Consider the following 24,155-nt stretch of genomic DNA (forward strand, 5'->3'; position numbering starts at 1 on the left):
TGGTAGGCTAACATAAGGTATTTTCCAACCTTAGGGAGCCGCTGACCGCGTCAACAAATTTCAGACGATTCCAGACCGACCCAGACCTCTTTGCGCGGAGATTTACACTATCCCGGATATTGCTTCTTTCTCTTTCCTCTTTCGTGGTGGCTGTGCAACATTCTTCCTCGAAGGGAAATCGGTCGGGTTGAAAACAACCCATCCACACAGCCATCAGACGTCAATCGTACTTCAATCTATTGAAAAAATGCCTCCTAAGTTCGATCCTAATGAGATCAAAATCAGTACGTGACATTATTCGTTGTCCAGTGGAGAGTTGTGCACGAGTTTCCAAAGTAGTAAACAAAGCGTATTTTGTCTTTTTTTTTTTTTGTCATATCTTGATCAGTTTACCTCAGGGCCACTGGTGGTGAAGTTGGTGCAACATCAGCCCTCGCCCCAAAGATTGGACCTCTTGGTTTGGTAAGGAATAAAAAGTATTTTTCTCGTTAAGTTCAAGTAGAAATGCTTTTATGGGACATTGGATCGAATAACTTTGCAAATCAATAAAGTCTGCTGATTTTTGTCGAATCGTTGCTAAATAAAGATTAGTGAGCTGTCCCATATGCAACAGTAATCCATTGTTTACAGTACGTTATTCTATGACTCAGATATTGTGCCGGGTACTGACATGTATTCGCCTGAAAACACCAAAACATGTACAGTGTTACACTGTTGCGACCCCCCCCCCACTCCCATGGAATGATGCTACCACAGGAAGGCAAAAAATGTAGTATCCTGAAATTTTTTCTAGACTCCCAAGTCCCAGAATCATCTTTTATACAATATTTAAAAATTGTCACATTTGATCAGCTGTGATGTGATTTTTTTAAAAATTATGTTGGCACCAAGAATATCCAGTTCAAAAGTATTTCCAGTATAAGTAATTTTTGCGCTTTTGTAACCAGTGCTACCATTATTCGTGACCTTTAGATTATACTTCAAGATATGACTTTGAATTTTTGGTTCTGAACGCATGCATCAGGTTGAAATTCTTTTCAAAATGCATAGGCGCAGATCTGAAAAAGTGTTAATCGTAGTAGCATTCTAAATGGAAGGTGGCCATTGTTTCAAAAATTCTTGTGACTGGGACCTTTTGTCCTTCTAACTTTTGCAAAGTTTATTGCTAGAAAAAATTTTGACTTTTTGGGGCATGAATGAAGGAGGCAGCGTGGTTATGAGAGTAGAGTTTCATGCATTCTGTTCACAGGCTGGATTTGTAAGAGTGGTTGTAAATTTGATTCGATTCATTGATTGTTTTTTTCCCTAATCAATCATTTGAGCAATGTTCATTTTGTTTAAACTAGTCTCCCAAGAAAGTTGGAGATGACATTGCCAAGGCAACACAGGACTGGAAGGGTCTGCGTATAACTGTTCAGCTTACTATCCAGAACAGACAGGCTAAAGTGTCAGTTGTACCAAGTGCATCTTCGTTGATAATCAAAGCTCTAAAGGAACCTCCAAGAGATCGCAAAAAGGTTAAAAACAGTAAGTATTTCATCAGCCACGAGGAGGGGGTCTATTAATGGCTGGCCAGCGGGCCAAATTGACCGACTGCAAACACTCAGACTTTTGCCATGGCTTTGTCTGGCTGTGTTCATCTGCATACTTTCTCATATCAAAAGCATCAAAAGTGCCCAGCTGCCAAGTGCTCATCAAAAATCAAGCAAAATCCCAATGAAACCCTTGCATGAGGGCTATTTTGATTCTTTATTGATGAATTTTATGCTAGTTTTTGGGAATTGTTTAGTCACATGGGCTGGGCCTTGTGACACCTTTTATCAATACATCACTATTATGTGGATAGCCACGATCAAAACAACTTTCAATATCATTATCTAGTGCATAGCAACATTCAAACCCAAGGCTGTTGCCTAACAGGAGTCCGGTAGCCTGGGGCTCCCAAAGAATAGCTGTGGGCTCCTTAATTTTTCACAGCAACGCCTTTCACTTCATATGTTGGGCTCCTAAGTTCTCAGCATTTAGCTTTGAGGGCCCCTTTAAAATTTTCTTAGGCAACAGCCTTGAAACCTCAAACAACTTTATCTGTTGTACATTCATTGCTTTTGTAGTGTCCAACCAATTTTTTTTTTTTTACAGTCAAACATGATGGTAATTTGACCTTGGATCAAATCATTGAGATTGCCAAAACCATGCGGCCAAGGTCTATGGCTCGTAAGCTGGAGGGAACTGTTAAGGAGATTCTTGGAACGGCACAGTCTGTTGGATGCACAGTTGAGGGAGAACCACCTCATGATATCATCGACAAGATTAATGACAAGGAAATAGAGATCCCTGATGTAAGTGTGTGTTACACAAAAGTAGGTGAACCTCAGATTTTGATCTTGGTGTTCAAAGAGTTACAGTATATGTTAAAATTCTTGAGGAGGAGCAAGGCCAAGGGCTTGAGCAAGGCCAAATGGTCAAGATTTTGTTGTCGAAAAGTGGAGATCTGCCATCCTACACTATATGCACACTTGAATTGTGGTTAGTCCCCCATTCAACTTCTTGGCTACTCTTGTAATGATTATTAGACAACTGTCTAATACTATAGTATTACTGGCATTCTTCCAGCCAGCAGGTGGGCATTGCAGTAACTTTGTTGCTAAGCTTAAGTGCATCATGCAGACCCTTGTATCCTTCAGTCAGCAGCACATAAAGAAATTAAATCTGGCCCATGCCAAAATAATATGCTCCCTCATATTTTCGTGTAACATGAATTGTACTGAAACCTGATGGTTGGCAGACTTGTTTAGAACTGGACAGAAGACGTTCTATACTTAGCTATAACAGAAATAATTTTTTCCTCTGGGTACATAACGCCATGTGTTTTAATAACGAATGTGTATGAAGAAAATGAAGATTTTTTTTAAATTTCAGTAATCCAGTAATTATTTTGTTCTCTTTTTTTCCCTTTAGGATGAATGACTCCTCTGCCTCTGGTTAAGCTGATCAGAAGGAAATAAAAAAATAAAGTTGCTTTATTGTTGCATACATTTTGCTTTGTAGTTGCTTTTGGGCTTTTATCAGAGTAGGTGGGGAAGAGGGCACAGAGTAATAAAATTTATGCAACATAACTGTTAAAAAAAAAATAATGGCTTTATGGGTAAAACAAGATTTGATTAAGAACGAATGAGGCCACAAAAATCCCAGTGAACTAGGGGTAGATCCCACTGGCCAAAAGGGTAAAGAGTATCGTACAATTCCGACTGTATAGCAATGCAAGTTCATGTATTGATACCTGTAGAGTTGAGTGCAAGAATGAAGATAAATGACCTACATGTATCTTACCTGGTGATCTTAAACATGAATGGGTCGAGCATGCAACTACCTTACATCAGTGTTTTCCTTTCAGTTTATGCACAATCAGCATATCATCTTCTCATGGATACATTGCATGACCATTGTCAACGATAAATAATTTATAACTGTTACATTGTGCATGAAAATGTCAAACACAAAGCATAAAAGCCTAGACAAAATAATGCTGACCCATTTCAGCTTGGAGTCCTTAAAACGTAACTGTAATGTTGTAGTTAAAAACTAGATTCTAGCTTTTAGAATCTCTGTACGGTGGTCAATTTACATTATCAACTCCATTGATAAACCAAATATTTGTATACTACTTCCCCACCGACGCAGCACCACAGTTTCTTTAGAAACTACCCCTTCATTCATTGGGATGTTGTATGTTTGATTCATTTTTTTTTTAGACTTAACCCATTGACTCCCATGGGTTCCCCATTGACTAGTAAAATCGTCTCGCGGTAGACTCACAGAGTAAAATACTACATCTAGCCTGTTTAAACGTCAAAGGGTTCACTCATTTCTGAAGCCACTGATACAGAACTGTGTGTGAGGCATGTAATTCATTTCCATTCTTTGGCTAACCATGCAAACTCTCGCTCAAACGTCAATTACTGACAGATTCATTACTGGCATCAGCCACTTTAGAGGAACAAGACACATCCCACCCTTGTAATGAACCAATTTTAATCCACTGTATTCTTTTGAGCAGTCTCCCAAGTGTCACTGCAGATATGATTGCTGGCACTAAAAGGAGAAAGGGGCTAAAAAGAGTTTCATTGGACTTTCATTGATTCTTAACGACAGCACCAAAGGATTATTCCCTTGTCTCCATGGACCAAAAGACATCTCTACCTAAGTTGTGATTTGTTTCCTTGAGGAAGACTTCCATACACAATAATGAAACATCGTTAATAAAGCTTTTTTATTACAGAGATTCATGACAAAAAGTTTAATCGCTTCTATCGGCCAAGGTCCTTTTAATTCCCTCAAGGATAAGAAATGTGTAGTATCTTCGATAGGGTCCAGCAAACTTCAAAGCCAGAGCCTAACAACCATGTTCTTTCACTTCAGCCAATGTGTACAGTGTATCAGCTTAGAAAAATCTCTTTCATACAAATAATAACAGCCTTGTGCAATGCTGCAAGAAGCTAAGTGCAATGCTTTAAGAAAGAAAAAAGTACTGTTGCACATTACTCAATGTCCAATTATATTTTTTTCCTTTTTTCAATGATACAAAAAAACTTGACTACCACACCATATTGAATGTCATTGCATTACTTTCTTGTCTAAATCTTTTTTTTACTGCACATGCTTCTCAGAGTTAGAACAAAACTGATAAGAAAATAGGTTTTTCACTGCCACATTTTTATCAGTCAGTGGAAAAAGCATTTTGTTTATAACTGTTGCAGTCTGGACATTGTAAGAATAGGCCACTTTTGATATATTACCAATAAAAGTTAGCTTGAAAAAGAGATTTAGAGGACAAAGACCAATTAAAAGGAAAGTGGATGATATGCTAATATCTTTCACTTAATTGCAACTTGTTTCTATTCTTTTTGTCCTCTCTGCCTCACTATCAAGCTGAATGTTGATACTTCGAAAATGGCCTATTGAGGTAGGCACCCTGTTAACTTCCTGCCATCTACACCTTGCAACAGTTTTTTACATGAGTCAGGAATCGTTTACTGCCCTAAAAATAATATGACAAGAAAATCCAAGCTAAAAAGCAAAGTCCTTAGTTGTAAACACAGCCCTTCCTTTAAGAAGTGCTGTACATTTGTGTTATGAGTATGAAAAATGTCAAAAACATTTCAAAAGACTTATCGCGGAGTGGTTTTCAAGTTTTAAATTGTTTGCAGCAGAGTGCAATGCTGTTTCTTACCGTTTTTACAACTACTTACAACAGAAGCCTCTGTGCAATGCAACTGCAAATGATCAAACTACAAGGACATGCATCCATATTCTTGGTTTGCATCTGTGTGATGAGATGGCCAGTTGGTGTAAAAATCAATAGAAAATCGCCCCACAAGTTTTCTATAATAATAGATTCAAATTCCCATAAGACATTTTAATGCATTGTTCTGTTCAAACATGGCCACTGTGATCTCAGACGCAAACCATCAATACCATCAATTACCTTACTAAAGTGAAGACCTTTCTTGTTTCTCTGGATTGATCAATGCCTGTTTTAACACAAACTTTTAAAAGATCCCCTTTTGAGTTGCAAGATTGTAGCACCAACAAAGAATCAGAAGAAATTTTGAACATTTTAAAAACTGGCCTCTCAGAAACTTCTTGTAATGTGTTTGATTGGGTGTAACAAAAACTTAACTTCCAGTTTCAAAACTATCTTGCAAGAAACCTAAAATCATTTTTTAGCATAAGAGATTTTCATGGCATGAGATGGTGTTATTCTGAAACCCTGTAAAGCTTCTTTAGCAGTTCCAGATTGAACTTCATTCTCGAACTCCACAAAGGCAATATCTGAACGGCCAGGTACCAAACGAACCTCTTTGAATCCAGGAAATCTGTAGCAAGGAAGGACAAAAACACCATCATTAAATTGTAACATCATGCAATAAGATCTTTGCACCATTCATTAACATGACCAAGAGCCTGGATACGATCATGACATAGGGAAACAGATGCAAATCGATTCAATACAGCATTTAGTGGATTTCCGAAATCCTTGGTATTCCAAAATATTCCAGTGACTATCTACATGTAGCTTCTCTAACAAACAAATGGCAGCCATTTTGATATAGCAAACTACTGAACCCTTTGGGAATTGAATTCCATTCCTACATTCCATTTGAACAGTTCTATCAGTCTTATTATTGCATCTGAAAACCACGAATGTAACTGAGAACAGAAAGGTCACCCAATTCTCATTGGTAATGCTGAAAGAATAATTGCATACAGGGTGTTGTTACAGTAATCAACAAATTATCAATGAACAGTACTGGTTGAATAACATGGACAGCATCAGCTCCGTAGTCTCATTGGGCAGGTTTGTAAGGAACAGAATACTGTTGGGCAACTCTGGTACAACCACAGCAGGTTGAACTGCAGCTGGAATGACTGAAAGAAAGCACACAAAATGTAAATTAAATGAATGTTTCTTCACCACAGTAATCACAGAATGTCTGTTGAAATAGTCTATAATTCAGACTTTTAAAATCAACGGACTATGAATCATAGATTCAGAGGCCAACAAAAGCAGTCTTGAATTTAAACTGAGAACTCAGTAAAAAACAAGTTCAAAAAAAAAATTAGCAATACAAACCATTGACTTAACATCACCTGCCATCACAAACCTTAACAAATTTAAAGTACCAAGTCTCCAATTAATTTGTTCAGTCAAGTCACCTTTGCCTTGAAGCAAGCTCACTTAGCTAAGCAAGTTGACAAGGCATAGGCGAGTTTGCACCTATTAGTAAGCAAGTTGACTGTTTTTCACTCAGGCTCCTTCCAAACCAGTTTTACAGAATTCATTTGAATGAACAAAGCTGCTTGAAAGTTACCATTTTGTGCAACTGGGGCCATTGCAGGCTGAGCCACTGCTGCAGGTGCAGACTGGGTAGTAGGCTGGCGCTTGGCTGGTTTAGCTGCAAGTGATAAAAAAACATGCAATGAATTTAAGTGGTGCCACATGTCTTGGCTTCTTGGTTCCACTAGCCCTTATGGTTATTCTAAGCAGCCAGTACTCTAATTTACTTAGATAATACCATTTTATCGTAATCAATACGCAGGCAAGAATAGAGTACAAATAAAGTTTCTTCTTCTTCTGTATTGATCTAAGATTTTTGTCATGGTGCAAACAAAGTACTTAAATAACAGCTTGCCTATAGCTGGCATGAAGTAGCTCAAAAGTCTTTTCAACTAGACCAAAAAATTCAAAGAATAGGATAAATTTCATCTACATGTACATGTACGTATGAAAATGATAACTTCTTGTATTCAATGACACAATAAAGTAAGGTGTTAGCTGAAGATAGTACGGCAAAGACATGATGGCACAGAACTTCAAACATAAGAGGCTATAGGTAGCCTACACTTTGTTCGAAGGAATTTTAGCCGATTGCCTCTAAAATTTACAGTATTTCAATGATTTTTTAATGTTACAATATCTTGGTCAACATCCAGTTAAATTCCGAAGTCCAAAGTCCACATTCTGTGACTAAACATGGTTAAGTGCAATCGTAGAATTTACGTGGAAAGCTTATGAAACTTTTGTCCACTTGCTCATCAGGCTAGTAAAGGTCAAAATCCAGTAGCCCTGGGATATCGGACCTGAATTTCTTCACATGCTGCTTTGTCTTGCATTGAACACACACCTTGCTCTGGAGCTTTTCGCTTTTCTCTGGGCTTCTTTTCACGTTGAATGTATGTTCCTTCCAGTTTCGATACGGCATCAGACTTGCTTTTAGCATATTGTATTCTCTGGAGTTCACAGAATAAATAATACTAATGATTTAGATTTTTAAACAAAGCAGTAGCTTAACGTTTGTGAAATGCAATTGATAAGCATTTAACTTGATTTAAGACTACCCATTCAGTTATCTGCAGATGAAAGGCCACCCTGCTATCAGAGCCTCTTTTTGTCTTTTTCTTTACCAAGGAGGAGAAAAGGAGGCTTCATAATCACTTAATTCAAGTCTCAACGTTATTTAGCCAAGCACGAGTGCTCTACTAATTTGGAAGACTACAAATCAACTGAAATCAGAACAAATCAAGTCAAATGCAGGTTTTTGAGAAGAGGGAAAAACCAGAGTACCCAGGAAAAAAACCTCTTGGAGCAGAGCCATATATGGTGTCGATTCTGAAAATCTATCGCGGGGCACATTGGTGAAAGGAGGGTGCTCTCACCACTGCGCCAGTCCTGCTTGTGAATTGTGTCAAATTTAAGGCCAGCGCAGCCCAAACTTCTGGACTAATCAATCTTCCTTTTCTTTCGTCAAACTGGTTTTTCCATTGCAAGCATCCATTCAGTGATAAAACCGGTTGTTATAATTGAGCCCACTATACCATAAAAAAATCAAGAGGGCAGCGAGATCTGCTTGAAGCCAAGCATTTAGGCTTGGGGTCGAAACTGTATTCTGGCAACATACAAATGCATGCTCAATAAAGATCTTACTCAATTCATGCAGACTCTTTCTTGAGAACGCCAAAATCAAGCAAGCAAAAGAAAGACTCTGCTAACAGGGTGCCAAAAGGCAAGATCTTTTTAAAACATGTTCTTAAAACAGTGCCACTGCAAGAAATGGCTTGGCACATTTTATAACAGTGATTTGTACTGCATGCAAAATATACATGTATTGCTTTTACTGTTCCACTAAGAACTACACAAAAGCATATATATATACATACCCAGTCAGTTGATGCTGTTATTTGTGGGAATAGACGTTTACTTACCATTGGTTTATCATAAAATGGGAAGCCTTGCATAGAACGTAGTGCATTCGTGGCACTTGTTAAGTCTCTAAACACTACAAACGCCTGACCTCTCATTTTGAGGGTCTTGAGTGCTACAATGTCTAAAATAGGCCCAAACTGTGAAAAGATCGCGTACAAAGACTTCTTCAATTCTAGAAGATAAAGACAAAACCATGAATTACTCATCAGCATAAGTAAATGGGAAATACACTGTTGGAAAAGACTTGTCATTTCAACAAGCTGTTTGTGTAATACACAGCTGTCGATCAAAATATTATGTTGAGTCTAGCAAGTCTAAATAACTTCTATAAATTCGCCAAGAAGCTATATGAGGAACTTACCTTCTTTCTTGACCTTCTCGTTAAGGTTATTGATGTAGATAGTTTGGTTCGGTGGATTTTCCATCGTCGTACGCTGTTGTATCTGAGAACTGTTTACAGTCAACAAATGCGCGTTGACTATGCTGTCAACTGAGTCGACAAAATATCTCGCACTCCTTAGTTTGCGACAGAGAGCTAAAAGATTGTAGTAAAAAGGTAAATCGGGGACTAAACGTAATGGAATGCAACAGCTTGCAGTCTTGATGGTCTGAATTAAAAGAGATTTACGCAGATTTCCAAATGATCGTTCTCTAAATCAGCATGGTCGATGGATAGAAAACGTTCCACGCGCACTTTCCTTATGTCCTATTATGTAAAAACACATGAAGTATAAACTGGTACCCAGTCTTCTTCGCTGTAATAATTCAGTCCTAAACAAAAGTCATCATTTCGAGGCTCTAGGGAACAAATAAAAATTTTATTCGCCCGAGCCTCTCGAGATGGTGCCTTTTGTTCAGGACTGAATTTCAATATATCGAAAGTGGGCTATTGCCTTCGTTGGATAGTAATGAACTATTTTGCGCACAAACGGGAAACATGATTTATTAAAGGGCGCACTAGCCTGTGAAACTTTTGTACGCGATTCAGTTACAGTTTTTGGGCAAAAACGATTTTATTTGTCAACGAATTGTTGGGGGAAAGGACGTTACAGAAAGCAGAATTGTTGACAGAAAAAAAGGGAAGGTTCTCTTGGGGGCTGTTTACATGATACCGGGGCGACTTTCGCACCGACGCGAGTTCACTCCGGTTCCCTCTCTTAGTTCTGTATTTCTTTACATGATACCACCAAAAACTCTCATGCTGGGGCGACTCACACCGGCGCGAGTTCACCCCAGTTGCTGCACCGGGGCGAAAATTTCGTTCCGGGGCGAAATCTCGCAACGGTATCATGTAAACTAGGAATGACCACTCGTTCCGGTGTGAAATCGACCTCCTTGAGGGCTGTAGACTGCTCACAGTCCCTTCTGAGTTACTCGAACCGCCCACTTTGGTCACGCAAGCGAGCCGCTTTAATCACCATTCTCCCCTCGTCGGCTTGCTTGCGTGACCAAAGCGGGCGGAAAGGACTGCCGACTAACTCAGAGAAGGGACTGCGAGCACTCTATGTGGGGCTGGAACGAATAGCGCACGCGTGCTTTTCCTCAATTTGCAATTTGGTTTCACGCCTGTATTTTATCAACAAGTGGTGTCCCTTCATGTAAACACAATACGAATTCACCTGGTCATCACATAAACGCGGTACGAAATAAAAAAGTCACCCCCGTGTGAAATTCACGCCGGTGCGAGTTTTCCCATGTATGGCACCCACTTATAATTAGGACCCTACTATATGATGTTGAATCATGAACCCCAACTGAGAGTATGTAGAAGTCATTTGCCTTGTGAGCTATTTTTCTCACTATTTGTCTTTGATTTTGGTTTTTAGTAAAAAAGCTTAGCGATGAAAGAAATGTATATTTGAAGAGCGAGTTTTAGACGGAAGAACTGAGTGATCCTCGCACAATTTAAGCAATTGTCACTTAATAAAACACCAGAAAATTTCAGGCAGGATTCGAAGCTATCATGACCTCTACGATGCCGTTGCAATGCTCTACCAACTGAACTATGAAGCCACACAGTTGGGAGCAGGTCAATTCGTTGGGCTCATGTGTTCCCGTGAAGGGACTGATGAATGAAAGAAACGTACATTCGAAGTGCGAGTTTTAGACGAAAGCGTAAGTGAACACATGAGCCCAACGAAACTGACCTGCTCCCAACTGTGTGGCTTCATATAGCTTAGTTGGTAGAGCATTACACCTGCATTGCAGAGCTCATGTTGGATTCAAATCTCGTTGAAGCCGCCTGAAATTTTTAGGTGTTTATAAAGTCACATTTGCTTAAATCTTGGAGTTGAGTGCGAGGATCACTCATTTCTTTCGTCTACAGATTAGCGATAGAAGACGACGTTTCAAAGTCATCTTAATTTCATTTTCAAATCATTCATATTACTAACGATCGTTTGAATGGAAATTGAAATTAATTATTTGTGTTGTTCGTCAGCCAATGAATCAGTCTGCGATAATCCCAATTTCGCACCAATGGAGTCTGATTGAGTGTTTAATTTCAATCAGGCTCCATTCGCGCGGAAGTGTTCACATAACACTCCTTACCGCGCGCTTACAGATTTGGTCACCTTTGTATGAAGTTCATCTGCGTGGTGGTCATCGAGTTCCATAATTGGACTATTTTATTCAAAATTATGACTCTGGTTCCCTGGGGCTCAGTGTAATTCTTTTGGCCGGCATCGAAAATAATGACCTTTCTGAGAATTCAAGCGACAACTGTGACTGCGAGGCGCACTTTATTAAAGATTTCATGGCAAAATCTGGAACTTTAAATTTTTTTTCATAAGGAGTTAATAAAGCAGGTTTTTTTTGGAGAGCGATTGATTCCTCTTTAAGGATCATATCATTCGGTTAATTGTTCTTGACTATTTATTTATTCGCGTATAAATTGATTGATTTGTTACGTTAGCAAATAATAAGTTTACGTCAGGGTTTTTGTGCGGTGTTTTTCAAAAATGTTCCTCACTATTTACAAATAAGACCTCCTCTTGTAGAAGAACTTTGTCAAAATTTTCAAATGAATTATGATGTGATTGCATACTCTAAAGTGACGTTCAATGGTGTCGAAAAACTGTTCCAAATTAAAGTGATTTCAAGAGAAGTTGACAATCAATTGAACCAATGATAACGCAAAGCCAACACGTGACGCCGGCACAAAGGGCGTGGGGACAAGCATGGGGCAAGTCGTATGTGGTTTAGCTTATGGCTCTGATTGGCTAGAATGTAGCGGGTGCTTTTGAAGACGATCACAAATTAGTGTTGTCGAAACTAAAAAAAAACTGCTCAATGCAAACAATATCTCGTTAATGAATTGTATATGACTATTTCCTGAACCCTTCATTCCGGCTTTGCTCCTTGCTCGAGTTCTCATAGAGCCTTCTTGAGCAGAGCAGATTGAGTCGAGATCATAGTCTTATATTTTATTAATTTTCTTCGTGTTGCTTCTCCTCCATGTAGCCATCCTTATCACGGAGTATGTAATAACCTCAGAGCGCAGCAAGTGTATTTAAATCTAAGCAGCCCACGTGAATTGTTTTCTTCGAGACTAAGTCCCTGTAAGAATTCTCTTCTGTCACAATGAACTTCGGGATATTCATAAAGCCATTTAATCTTGTTTACCCAGTTACTATAACGCGGCATGCAATTCAGGCCCACAAAATTTCCGGGAGGTCCCGGGTCTCCTTTCTTTCCACGCAGGCCTGCGTTTCCTTTAATTCCTCTGGGTCCCTTTGATCCACGAGGCCCACTAGGACCACGCTGTCCCATTTTACCTTGGTCCCCTTTGGGTCCTTTGGGGCCTTCTTTACCAGGTAAACAGTGGACTGGAATTATAGTGCTAGTGTTTGATGGCTTTACACAGTTTCCGGGTAATCCAGGAGGCCCTCGAATACCAGTTGGCCCTCGAGGTCCCTAAAAACAAACGAACAAACAGGTGTTTACAACACTATGTTTAATTATATTTACTTTTCGCTAGCATTACCAGCAGCTTATTCTTCCTCTCCACAAAGTGGGGAGGGAGAATGGGACCGACACAAAAAAACAGGCAGCTAGGATGATTAAAAGCAGCTATAGTAACTGGAATGAAAAGCAGCTAGGATGATGAAAGAAGCGGTTTCATTGTTGTTGTAGAACATTTACGAAAGCGACTTTAAAACTGGGCGGCGACATAAGGTATGCCTAGTGGCTTCGGTTGAACATACTACAACGTCCTATAGGCTCAGAAATATAATTGAGCTTTGGTTTAATTTCCGCCGGATCCGTTACCTGCGATCCTTTTCCACCCTGCAACCCTGAAGCACCTTTCAATCCTGGTTCTCCGCTTGGCCCAATCTAAAAAGACACAAAAAATTACTAACATCATCGTCGTCGTCGTCATCATCATAAAATAACCACCCCCAAATGTGATACTTGTCATTTTCCAGGTCAAAGAAACAAAAGAATTCTAGAAAGTTGTGGTCAGTTTCTTTACCGGTCCTTTTAGTCCTGGTTTTCCGTTGAGTCCGCCTTGGCCCTTCTCTCCCTAAAATAATGTAAACGTGACTAATTTAGAGCTGTACTGAGGGAAATGCAATGGGCAACTAGGAATTGGAAACCGAAACGATAATATGTCACACGAGGAGGTGTCCCCTTCCCAGGTAATATCAAGCACTGGCTTGTGGTAGTTACTTGTAGAGACTTTTTACCCTATTTTTTCAAAATTACTTAAGGACGGTGCCTACTGTAGTTATTGCGCATACGTTCTGCGCATCTCGAGATACTCGGATTTCCTATGGGTGATACTTATTAATACAGGGATATTTTTGCGCGGTTCAAAACTATGCGGAGAAAGCAGAACTTAGCAAGTGCTCTTAGTATCCAAAAAGAAAATTGGGGAAAACCATGCATTTTTCAGAGATAATTAAGCTTCAATTTGGAAAAGAACGCCATACATTGCTTTGAATTTCAAAGCTTTTTACAAATATTGTTGATTAATTATCTCCGAAAAATGCGTGGTTACCCCCAATTTTCTTTTTGGGTTTCTATAACACTTGTTAAGATCTAATTTTCCCGCATATTCAGTAAACCGGTCGGGGTTAGTTTAAAAATAGTTTGAATTAGTAGGCACGGTTCTTAACCCATTGGCTCCCGGGAATGAGACTTAATAGATTTTACTCTGTCTAACACTAGACAATTTTACTCGTCAACTGGGGGCGTCCCGCGAGGCGTCCCGCGAGGCCCCTGAGGGTTTTACGTAATGTTTAAAAAAACGAGCAGCAGTGTTTTTAGACCCGATACAACACGTGCTGCTCGTTTTTTGAACGGCTTCAAAAACATTCCACAAAGAACGTGTCCCTCTGGACTCAAAACAATGGTTCAAATTGTGAGAGGTGAATATCAGCATACAAGAAAAACAAGCTATTTCTTATTAGTATTCTTTATATAAAGAATACTAACGAGGAGTGTTTTAGCAGGTATAAAGCTCATACACGTGACCAAAAATAAGACACAAACAGCAGTGATAAACATATTGAACTTTTTCATTTTGATAATGACTTGACGTTTCGTATGTGCTCTACATACATTTTCAAAAGTAACCGTTGAAATTTAAAACAGCTATTTATGTATAACATATGTCTTATTTTTGATCAAACTACGATGGCCCAAGAACAAAAGTATTTATCATACACGTGACGTTTTATCGGTGTTTTGATAGGCTGTTAGGCTCATGAATTATTAATGAGTTTTTGAATAATCAAGTGAAGAATACTACCGAACAAAGGCAGGTCGTTTTCGTCAATGCAAATTGTAGCGTTTGGGGATAGTCCCACCTTGAATTGAACCCACTCTCCCGCAGCAAAGCAAGCCATAAGGGACAAGAAGAAGGTAGCAAGATGGAGTCTTACATACCGGTGGACCTTCTGGGCCGCTGGGGCCTGGTTCTCCTTTAGAGCCCGGTTTTCCTCGCTGTCCTCTCTGTCCTCGCTTTCCACGGCATTCACTACTACACTATTAAGAAAAAAAAACAAAACAAAAAAACAACGAGTGTTTTATAAACAACTTAACACATAAATTACACTGTATGAACCAAAGAGCGCTTTTAGTGTTTGGTAGGTATAAATGAATTTAATCATCGCGATTGGTCAAATCCTAGAAACTGTGTGTCTTGGCTAAAAGAAAGATGCAGTGTAGTATCATGACCACATCTACAGAATTAATAGCAAACTAGCTCAGTCGTTGATTTTGGGATGAAGGGTTTCAAAAGTCTGATGACAATCACGTAAAAAAATCGATATTTTTCGAGCAAAAGCTATTTTTCCAAACAGATCAAGCCCTAACAAGTGATTGCCACTTATTTGCAGAAATTTCCTTTGGCTTTTTTTCTATTAGATAAGATAATGATTGAGCTAAAATTTGAAATCAAGCATTGATAAAATGTTGAAATAAATGTAAACATTCTTATAACGTTCTGGGCATAACTTAGGCAGAGCGAAAATATTTCCGCGATCCAGTAAACCCTCTTGACACCTCTGCTAAGATCGTGCGAAATATGCGACGCCGATTTCTTTTCTCTGGACTGTATCGCATACTCATATTTCAATGCCTGTTGTTATCTTAATGTATACTTCACAGACATTTATTCTGCGAGGAAGCTCTCATGGGAGTGGCTGGTGGGGGAGCAATATCCCCCCATCCTTCCTCCACAAACACACACACACACACACCTCAATGGCTAAAAGGTGACTCTATCAACTGAACTATTACACAATGTAGTGCCCTCAGTTGGAAGGTATCAATACTTTGGCGCTTGTAACGGACAACACATATTTGCTTTGGTGACTAAATTCACAGAATTACTACTTGTGTCTCCGTTTTCATTATCTCGTAGATTATATCACCTTTCGTGCCAGTAAGCAATTTCCAAGTTCAAGCCTATTCCAGGGTCGTCAAACCGGACGACAGCCGCATTTGCGATCTGCAGCGGCGCGTTTTATTTTCAACAAGAACAATTTTATTAACTGACGCAAAAATACCCACACCAAATTAAATCGTGTGAGAATATCACAAACAAATGTTCGTGACTGCCTGCTTTCAAGTGTGTCGAACTAATTTACACCGGATACTGTACTGCATAAAATAAGGTATCAAATCTTATTTGCAGTTCTTTTATTTATCAATGGATTGGTATCATGCCAATGATTATAAGATAATATTAGTGCCAACAGCTTTCTAGAATGAAGAGCAAAGAACACAGCTCACGGTTGCCTTCGTGTTGCATGTTTAGAGCATGCGCAGCCGTTCAAACTACGAAATTGAGGAATGTGTTCGGCACGCCAACCGGACCCCAACCCCCATCAGTTGCAATTCAATTCCATGTGAAGTGCCATAAGAACGGAAATACTGAGTGTTTGCTACAAGCACTGATTGAAACAACCAAAAAAAAAAAAAAAGAACAAGAAAACAAAGATGGCATGTTCTTTATCACAATCGCTCTACAAGCGGCATGCGTTCTTAGAGCAGCTTCTCCCCACGCACACTTGTGATTTCGCCTACACGACTAAGATTGCGACCAGTTAAAGGGGCTAGGTCACGCTATTTTAGGTACTTTTGTTCAATTTTGTTAATTATGAGTTCTAAACGTCAAATTGGCAGAGCAAGAGTCTTTCATTTGCAAAATCAAGGCCACATAACTACTGAGAATGATTTTCCAGCTGTGTAAATGATATTTTGATGTAAACTGATATAAATTTGAAAAAAGGTGGGCCGACGTTTTTCAAATTTACCGAAATCAATCCATTTCAGTCCTCTCCAGTTTTGTCCATCCGTGTCCCTTCTTGGCTTCCCGGTGTTTTGTTAGAGTTCTTCTATAGTTTTGAACAGTTATTTTGATATTTTAGTTAATTCTACGACCATTCGATTAGTGCTAAAATTGCCTAAAATTGCGTGACCTAGCCCCTTTAAGAAACATGGGCGCGGGTATTTGTCAATCAACTAGTATTGTAATGAAGACATCCCTTTTTATTCAAAAGTGCTAATCAAAGATATGTCACTCACCTACAACGCTATTCTTAACAACGCGTTGACCTCAGAAAGGTCCCTTAACGGTATTTAAGCCATATACCTGTATTTTACAATTGACATATCACTGCCTTATCTAGCTCAAGAGGCAGTCTGACAAGGCGATAGCAGAACTCACACATAATGAATAAAGAAGCATCACGGCATTTAAACCACAACTGCTAAAGTTCATTTAGACAGCTTTTAAGTCTTTAAGAACGTAGAAAAAGTCCTATGATGTTTTTGAGCCCCAAACCGTGTAGCCACGATGGATGAGTTGTCGAGCGTTTTCCAAGTCTTCTCGTCACCAACTTATGAAAAAGGAGCAATTTATTGTTTTAGCCCACCCTTTTGTATTCGATTAAGTTTATCTCATCAGTACATGCTGTTTAAGTTTAAATTAATTTTTTTTCTGAAATTTGAGCACACTGAAAGCAAGATGGTGTGTGCCACGCTGTAATGCGAATTTTATGCGGCAAGAAAGTGGCTACATGGTGTTCGATTCCCGTTGACGTTATAGGAAAGGAAGTAACTGCTAAATTTAGAACCCTTGAAATCCTTGCTGATCATCGAAGAGGCTCGATAAAACACTACAAACCCTAAATTCGATGCAAACGCATTATCTGCATGGAGTCACATTGACAAGAATTTACTCGATAAAAAACCTCTAGATTGCTAGATTCTAAGCGATTTTCGGATTGTGTTATTTCTACGAGATCAGTTAGACTATATGGATTGTGAAGATGTTCAGTGCAATGATGAAATCGAGTGCTCTAAGATTTAAACAAAATACACAGTATACGGACAAGTTTACAAGGGTAAACATCCAACGCGATCTTGGATTTTGCAACAATTAGAAACCGCTCAATATTCTCAGCCAAGATAAAATAAAGGGGGAAGAATATAATACTGCATATGATTGGCTGTTGCCTAATCCCCTTGGGATCTGTACAGCGTTATACAGCGCGGAAGTCGATCTAAAAATAACTTGAGACAAATTACCTATGGAAAAGGGCATGTATCGGGCAACGCCCTCTCTTCAGTCCCACTTTATTTCCTCTTGTCTCAGCCAATGAGAGGCAGCAAAACCAGTCGTGACATTATCCCGCTTATCTGTTTGTCTTTCGTTATGATTGGCTAATACAATTACATTTTCAGCGGTCTTCCTTGGTAAGAGAAAAAAATGTTCTCACGGCATTGTAAAATCAAAATTAAAAATCAAAATGCAAAAATCAACAAGTTTGAAGCTTAAACTGTGGCGCATCATGGAAATGTTTATATTTTTCCGTTGTCCTCGAATGCTAAAAGAGAAGAGTAAATCTTGCGGCGGATTAGTGTAGGCGCTACCCTCAGCTAGATTGTTTGAAACCATAAGTCGGCAGCTGATCAGTCTTCTAGTTTTTCGGTTTAGGTAGCAAACCAGTCTGCTCTTACATCGCCTGAACTGTGCCCTGCTGATTGCTGTGTTGCACGGTAAAGATATTTAAAAGATGACACGAAGTTCGACCTGATCGAACCACCAAGAATGTTAGCTCTAGAGCTATGTACGATGCGCAATTAACCATGCAAATTACGCCAATCAATACCAATTTTAGCACTAAAGTATCAGTCAGCTTAGGGGAATAAAAGGTTAACCCAGTCAATGGTTTAATCGGTGTGGGAGTGTCTCGTTCGGGTAAATAATCTAACTAAACTGATCGATGAAACAGACAAAAAAACAAAATTGCACTCCAATCGTTTTTGTCATTTTCATGCTTCGCTTTATTCTTTAGCCGTCACAAGCCGCTTGGCTCAAGACCGCTTTTTTCTGTTCAGAAACAAATGAAGGTTTGAATGAAGGCATGATTTGCCAAGGTAGATCGTTTCATCATATCAATTTTCTTCAACGCATGAGATGTATTCTGACGTACGTTTTGCGTCAGTTGTCATGTAAAACAGCAAATTTGTTGGTCAAATTATCAAACTACAAGTCTTTGTCACAGCGCCGACCTAAGGGAGACCTGGTCAGTTGATGTAGAACCCATCTGGGGGACCGTTCTTAAAACAAATTTGCATCAAACGAAACTAAATATTTCGTTCCCGTATTGTGAAAACTAAATGTTTTGGGACTACTTCTGCGACAAGAAATAGATTGTTGTTAAGGAAAAATATTAGTTTAGAAAAATGAAACACCAGTTCAGTGTCGGTGAGCATTGTTCCACAAATGTTGCGGTATCGATATCATTAATTTTGCCCCATTTACAGCCCAATATATCATGAAGCACACGCCAATGAAACGAAAAGTAGTAAAGAGATGTGCTTAAATTTAGGTTTGATTCTCCCTTGGTGTTTCAGCTTGATTTGTCTGAGCAATACCTTTGTCTGGTATATCAAAGGTATAAAAACAACAGCTGGCCTGCATCAAGTTCTAAGCGAAACAAAAAAATCACCTTATATGTCCACATTTTGCCGAATGACTTAACTCACGGCCAAGAATGAAGAGAGCAGAGCCACGGCATGGCTTTAACCTGGCAAGGAACGACAGTGAAAGAATTCTTTGGCAAACAGGAAATACTTGGTACATGGATCGATAGGGAAGAACTTTTGGAAATGATTGTTGAAAAGAAGTTATTTACCGGAAATGTACGTCTCTTGCAAAAACTTGGCAGGTTCTATTCATATTATTGCAGTATGGAACATCAAAGACTTCGGCGTCATCATCAGTTTAGTTATATTTTAAAACGGCTCATCCTTTCAAGCCGATTACGGAAGAAACAAAAACAACCTTTTTAAAAGATTCGTCTCTTCAAGCAAGGATTCTCTTCTCCCGTGGGAGGTTTGTTGGCGCAAAACTGTGATCCTTTTTAATTAATTTGCGAAAAAACGGTGTGCTACTTCCTGCTGCGAAAATGCTCGAGGCTTTGAAATTTAAAGCCACGCGAATAAGAGACAAGAATAAATTAAATTTACAGTTATATGATTGAATTTAATTTTTGGCGGGGTGTAAAATCACAATGACATTGTCTCCTTGGACTTATGCACTAATATGAAGAACTGGACCAAAGTCTGCTGGAGATCTGGTTTGCCATGATTGAAGTCTTATATTAAGTCATCTCTTTTTGAATAGGTTGGAAAAAAATCAAGGAAAACATCTGAGAAACATCTAGCGCTTAAAGAAGGCGCCGGATGTCTTGACCGTCACGTCTCCGAAACATTCTCACAAACCGGCAAACGTATCTCTTTTTAACTGTTTTAACTGTTTTTTTTTTCTGTACGGTTGCCCTGAGCTGGTTCGTGAAATAAAGTAATTCCTGTTTCCACAATCTAGGAATACATTTCGTGACTAAGAAGATAGGCTAGTAATTCTGTCAGCCCAAGCCGATCTCGAAATAGCATGACATCTGGATAGCCCGGAGCTATCGGTACGGTGCTTTAGCAGAGAGATCAGTCATCATTTGAAATTTCCTGAACATATATCTCCCTATTGATTGTATCTTCAAATTTTCTGGCTGAAAGACGCCTATACAGTGCTGATTCATCCGTAATTTCATTCAAGGAATAGCCTGTTCACCCCGGGGGTGGGACTGCCATATGAAACAGACGGGGATGCTCGTCGGAAATTTTGAATTTAACCCCTAAAGGAGACCAATCTAGGCGTGGCTTAAGCAAATTTTGACCCCTAAAAGAGACCGTTTAAAAACACAAAAATACGATACGCAATGAGTTTTAATGATAAAAAGGCATAATCATCGAATGCTTTTATCTAAAAAGAAAATTTAAAAGGAAATTTGACTTCTGTTTCTCTTCGCGTAATTCTGCGTTACTTCGCGGAACCCTAAACGAGACCTTAGTGGCATAAAATATTGGCGCTTTGCCCGGAACACCCTAAGCGAGACCAAAATCCAAAATTTACACCCCTAAGCGAGACGACGAGCATCCCCGTCTGTTTCATATGGGTTTTCCCCCCCCCCCCCCCCCGGCTGTTCACTCATTTCGTAGTTTTGCGTGACTCGAAGAGCGTCCATCAGTTTATCAAAAGAAATAGAAGTGACATTCGAAACAATGTAGTCTATCAAGACAGTCATTAATAATGGTTTGATTTGAAAACCCATATCCTAACAAGTCCCTCGCTGTCTCTTCAGACAGGAACTGCAATCGTTTATCACTGCAGAGAGAGCAAAGCTAAGGAGCAGCAACATTTGTTCACATCTATGCAAAATTTCAAATAATGCATGGTGCTTTCGACCTGCCAATGCGCTGCGCTGCTCAGCGGAGCGGGGCAGAATGCATTGCTTCCTGGCCCAGGAGCGGAGCTTGGGACAAACGATCCCCGAATACTCTTGAAGAAACTTGCATCCTGTCTTGTACCTACGGCGCTTCTGCTATCAGTTCAGATCCGCTTCTGGCCAACTTGATCTCTCAAAACGTACAAACAGATTCTTTGATTATATAGTGAAAACTTTTGTCTTCTCAGCGGGGGTTCAGCCGATAAATCTCTTACGTATCTTCAAGATTATTAGAACTAACGATGTGGTCTTGTATTGTTAACCTGTGTCATCTAACTAGATTTGAGAAAAATGACTAAGAACCGTATCGAAGTAACATCAGCTGTCAAAACAAAAAAGCCTGCCTTTGAAACATTTATCCTACATTTTCACTCTTAGTCTGAGACATTTCCTCAGCATGTACTAATGACATAATGTACCCAGAACGCCATTTCGTCATCAATCATGATAAATTCTAAATGCACTTTAAATAGATAGTAGTTGGGGTACGCAAACAGAGGATGTTTAAAAGTTAGGCGATAAAGCTACCCTTCCCCAAAAATTGCCTCATTTTTACCATATGATTGTTATTTAACTCTCTGTTCTATTACGCATGCACATCAAAGCAACAATTAATGTGCGCAGCTATTTCACATCCTTTGTAAAACTTGTACTAGTCTTATCTCTGAAACTGTCTCCTCTCATATTTCTAAAATCAAAATTTATGAACTGTTTTCGGGATTTTCCTAGGTTAAAATGTCTATAAAAACGATCCGCCATATTGAAACTTTTTAACAACCTGAAAAAGACCAGTAAAACTGATCGAAACGTCGATTTTTATAGACATTTTAAGCTCGGAAAATCCCGAAAACGGTTCACAAATTTTGATTTGTACTAGTCTTGCTAGCATACCAGTTACTCACTTGGCTCGAGTGTTTTCTGTTATCTCCAGGTTTATTCGTCTTTCTGTTTTTGTGCATTCTGTCCTGTTTCTCCTCGGACGCGTTGACACATTTTAAATAAAAATTTCCATCATCATCCTTCAGTACTTTACACTTTTCCTACGGGATAAAAAAGGGGAAATAAAGAGAAGACAAGCACATCAAAAGTTATTATCAGACCTCAAGTTATTCGGACGCAGACTTTAACAGTAGTGTCCATGTTCGGGCAATCTGACAAATGCCACCTGCTTTTATATATACTAGGTACCTTTCTGGGCCACAAGTCTTGTTCGGTTTCACTCTTTCACAATCAGATAAATTTAACTCCAGAGGACATGAACAAATCCATTTGGATAACCCGCCCTCTTTCGGCTAAGTAAGTCTGGCCCTGTGGGCGTGTCTCTGTGTCTCCGATAATTCAAACAGTTATGATATTGCTGGCCTTCTATCGCAAATGGTTTGCAGTGGATAAAACGAGTTTCTTGGAATACACTTTTTGGAGTGCAGGGATGGCGCAGTGGTGAGAGCACCCGCCTCCCGGCGTCATATGTGGGTTGAGTTTGTCGGTTTTCTACTCTGCACCGAGAGGTTTTTCTCCGGGTCTGACTCCGGTTTTCCCCTCTCCTCAAAATCCGTTAATTGTTAATTTCAATTCACAATGTCCCCAATTAGTGCTCCAGCGCTACAACAGAACGACTAGACACTTAAATAAAGGTCCTTTCCTTTCCTATATTGGCTCGTTTTTTTCCGGTATATCGCAGCATCTGCATTTAAACATTTGAAATAAGAATTTTAGTATTTTAAATCTTTTTAACGTTATTTATGAACCATTTGGTAGTCATTCAACGTCGTTTCTCTAAATGAAAATGCAAACGGCGACCGCTTGATAACAAGTGATCTCTTATTTGTCAAAGTTAATTATCCTTGTTGTTATTATTATTATTATTATTATTATTATTATTTTTAATTTGCTTTTATACAATTCCTCTTTCTCGATAACATCCGCAATTTTTCAAGTTTCTATATGGTCTTAAGAACAACAACTCGTTTATTATTTATGATAAAAACACTGTCATTTAAGTATTCTTTCCTCTTCAGATGGCCGAGCAATACTGAGTTAATGGGTGGTAAAGATATGCCATCTGGGTTGCTTTAACATTATAATTCCTTTCGGCGAGGTACAGTGAATAACTACAAAAGCATATGAACACAAAATGCAATTTTTTTGTACACTTTTCAGTTAGTGAAAGAATTCACAGCACGATTTTTCGTGCCCCATGTAAAACTATGTTCAGCACTTGGGTGGTTATCTCCAACAAATCTCGGAGTATCGAAATTTCACCGTTAGGTTGGGGACGCAATAACTGCCATTAATGCTCCGGAAAACGTTTCTTCATGATATGCAGTTACCTTTTTTAAGGATCGCGTCTCTGTAACAGGAAATAAGTCACATCCTATTAAGTAAATAACGTATTTGCTTAGTTTGATTGCAGATAAACAAGGCTGCATCATCAAGAAGATTCTGGTTTTAGTCTTTCAAGTGAGCCTTATAAAATACAAACAGTTATCATTCGACAGAACACTCCGCGCTTGAGACGTGTGCGAATGAAGGCATCCAGGCAACTTGTCACTTGACGGGAACAGTTGTAGTTTTAAAATAAATTTACGGAAATATAGAATGTCCTTCTTACCTTATTAGACTTGACGCTTTTTAATCCTTTGGTTTCCCTAGCTGATTCTGTTTCATCTACAAAGAACGTCAAGGTAATTGCGAACCCTATCGCAGTTATGGTTAAAAATCCGCGAAATCCAAGCAAAGCCCTCCGGTTTGCACAATTATCTCCCATGTTAGTCTAAAACAATCGATAAACAACACTGTTTCAACAACAAGTCGCGTGCTATTTCCTTTGTGAAACCCGGCCAAGTTCTCTTTCGCCCGATTCGCCTTTATGCTGCCCTTAACTAGCTGCCGACCAATGAAATTCACGTTCTCCCCTTGGAGCCTTGGCCTCAATCAACGAGTCCATCAGCTTTGTTCCAATTGCAACAGAGGCTCCAGTTATCTGTAAGGAATTCGCTGTTTGAGATGTAAATCTATCTCATTTTCACAGCGAGAAGGCGCAAAAAGTGAAAAGAAATTACGCGACAGTCATTTCCTGAAAATTT

The 24,155-nt window shown here is 39.2% G+C and overlaps 3 protein-coding genes across 3 annotated transcripts; 1 reads left to right on the top strand and 2 right to left on the bottom strand.

Moving 5' to 3' along the window:
• The first annotated feature begins 91 nt into the window (after nucleotides 1–91).
• LOC138021968 (large ribosomal subunit protein uL11-like) lies at nucleotides 92–3,033 on the top strand. Its single transcript, XM_068868993.1, has 5 exons — nucleotides 92–284; nucleotides 389–462; nucleotides 1,347–1,527; nucleotides 2,140–2,339; nucleotides 2,959–3,033. The coding sequence occupies exons 1-5, from the start codon at nucleotides 248–250 to the stop codon at nucleotides 2,965–2,967; spliced, it is 501 nt and encodes a 166-aa protein (XP_068725094.1). The 5' UTR covers nucleotides 92–247; the 3' UTR covers nucleotides 2,968–3,033.
• Nucleotides 3,034–4,256: 1,223 nt separating this feature from the next.
• Nucleotides 4,257–9,477, bottom strand: LOC138021967 (U1 small nuclear ribonucleoprotein A-like). The gene is made up of 6 exons (XM_068868991.1): nucleotides 9,126–9,477; nucleotides 8,764–8,936; nucleotides 7,686–7,791; nucleotides 6,873–6,956; nucleotides 6,312–6,429; nucleotides 4,257–5,876 (listed from the first exon to the last, which is right to left on the bottom strand). Exons 1-6 carry the CDS (start codon nucleotides 9,187–9,189, stop codon nucleotides 5,717–5,719), a joined length of 705 nt encoding a protein of 234 aa, XP_068725092.1. The 5' UTR covers nucleotides 9,190–9,477; the 3' UTR covers nucleotides 4,257–5,716.
• A 1,999-nt stretch (nucleotides 9,478–11,476) lies between these two features.
• Nucleotides 11,477–23,962, bottom strand: LOC138021969 (collectin-12-like). The gene is made up of 6 exons (XM_068868994.1): nucleotides 23,681–23,962; nucleotides 21,972–22,109; nucleotides 14,657–14,755; nucleotides 13,239–13,289; nucleotides 13,034–13,099; nucleotides 11,477–12,679 (listed from the first exon to the last, which is right to left on the bottom strand). The coding sequence occupies exons 1-6, from the start codon at nucleotides 23,834–23,836 to the stop codon at nucleotides 12,236–12,238; spliced, it is 954 nt and encodes a 317-aa protein (XP_068725095.1). The 5' UTR covers nucleotides 23,837–23,962; the 3' UTR covers nucleotides 11,477–12,235.
• Between the last annotated feature and the right edge of the window lie 193 nt (nucleotides 23,963–24,155).

Source organism: Montipora capricornis, chromosome 10 (assembly GCF_036669925.1).
Source record: "Montipora capricornis isolate CH-2021 chromosome 10, ASM3666992v2, whole genome shotgun sequence".
Classification (NCBI taxonomy): Eukaryota; Metazoa; Cnidaria; class Anthozoa; order Scleractinia; family Acroporidae; genus Montipora; species Montipora capricornis.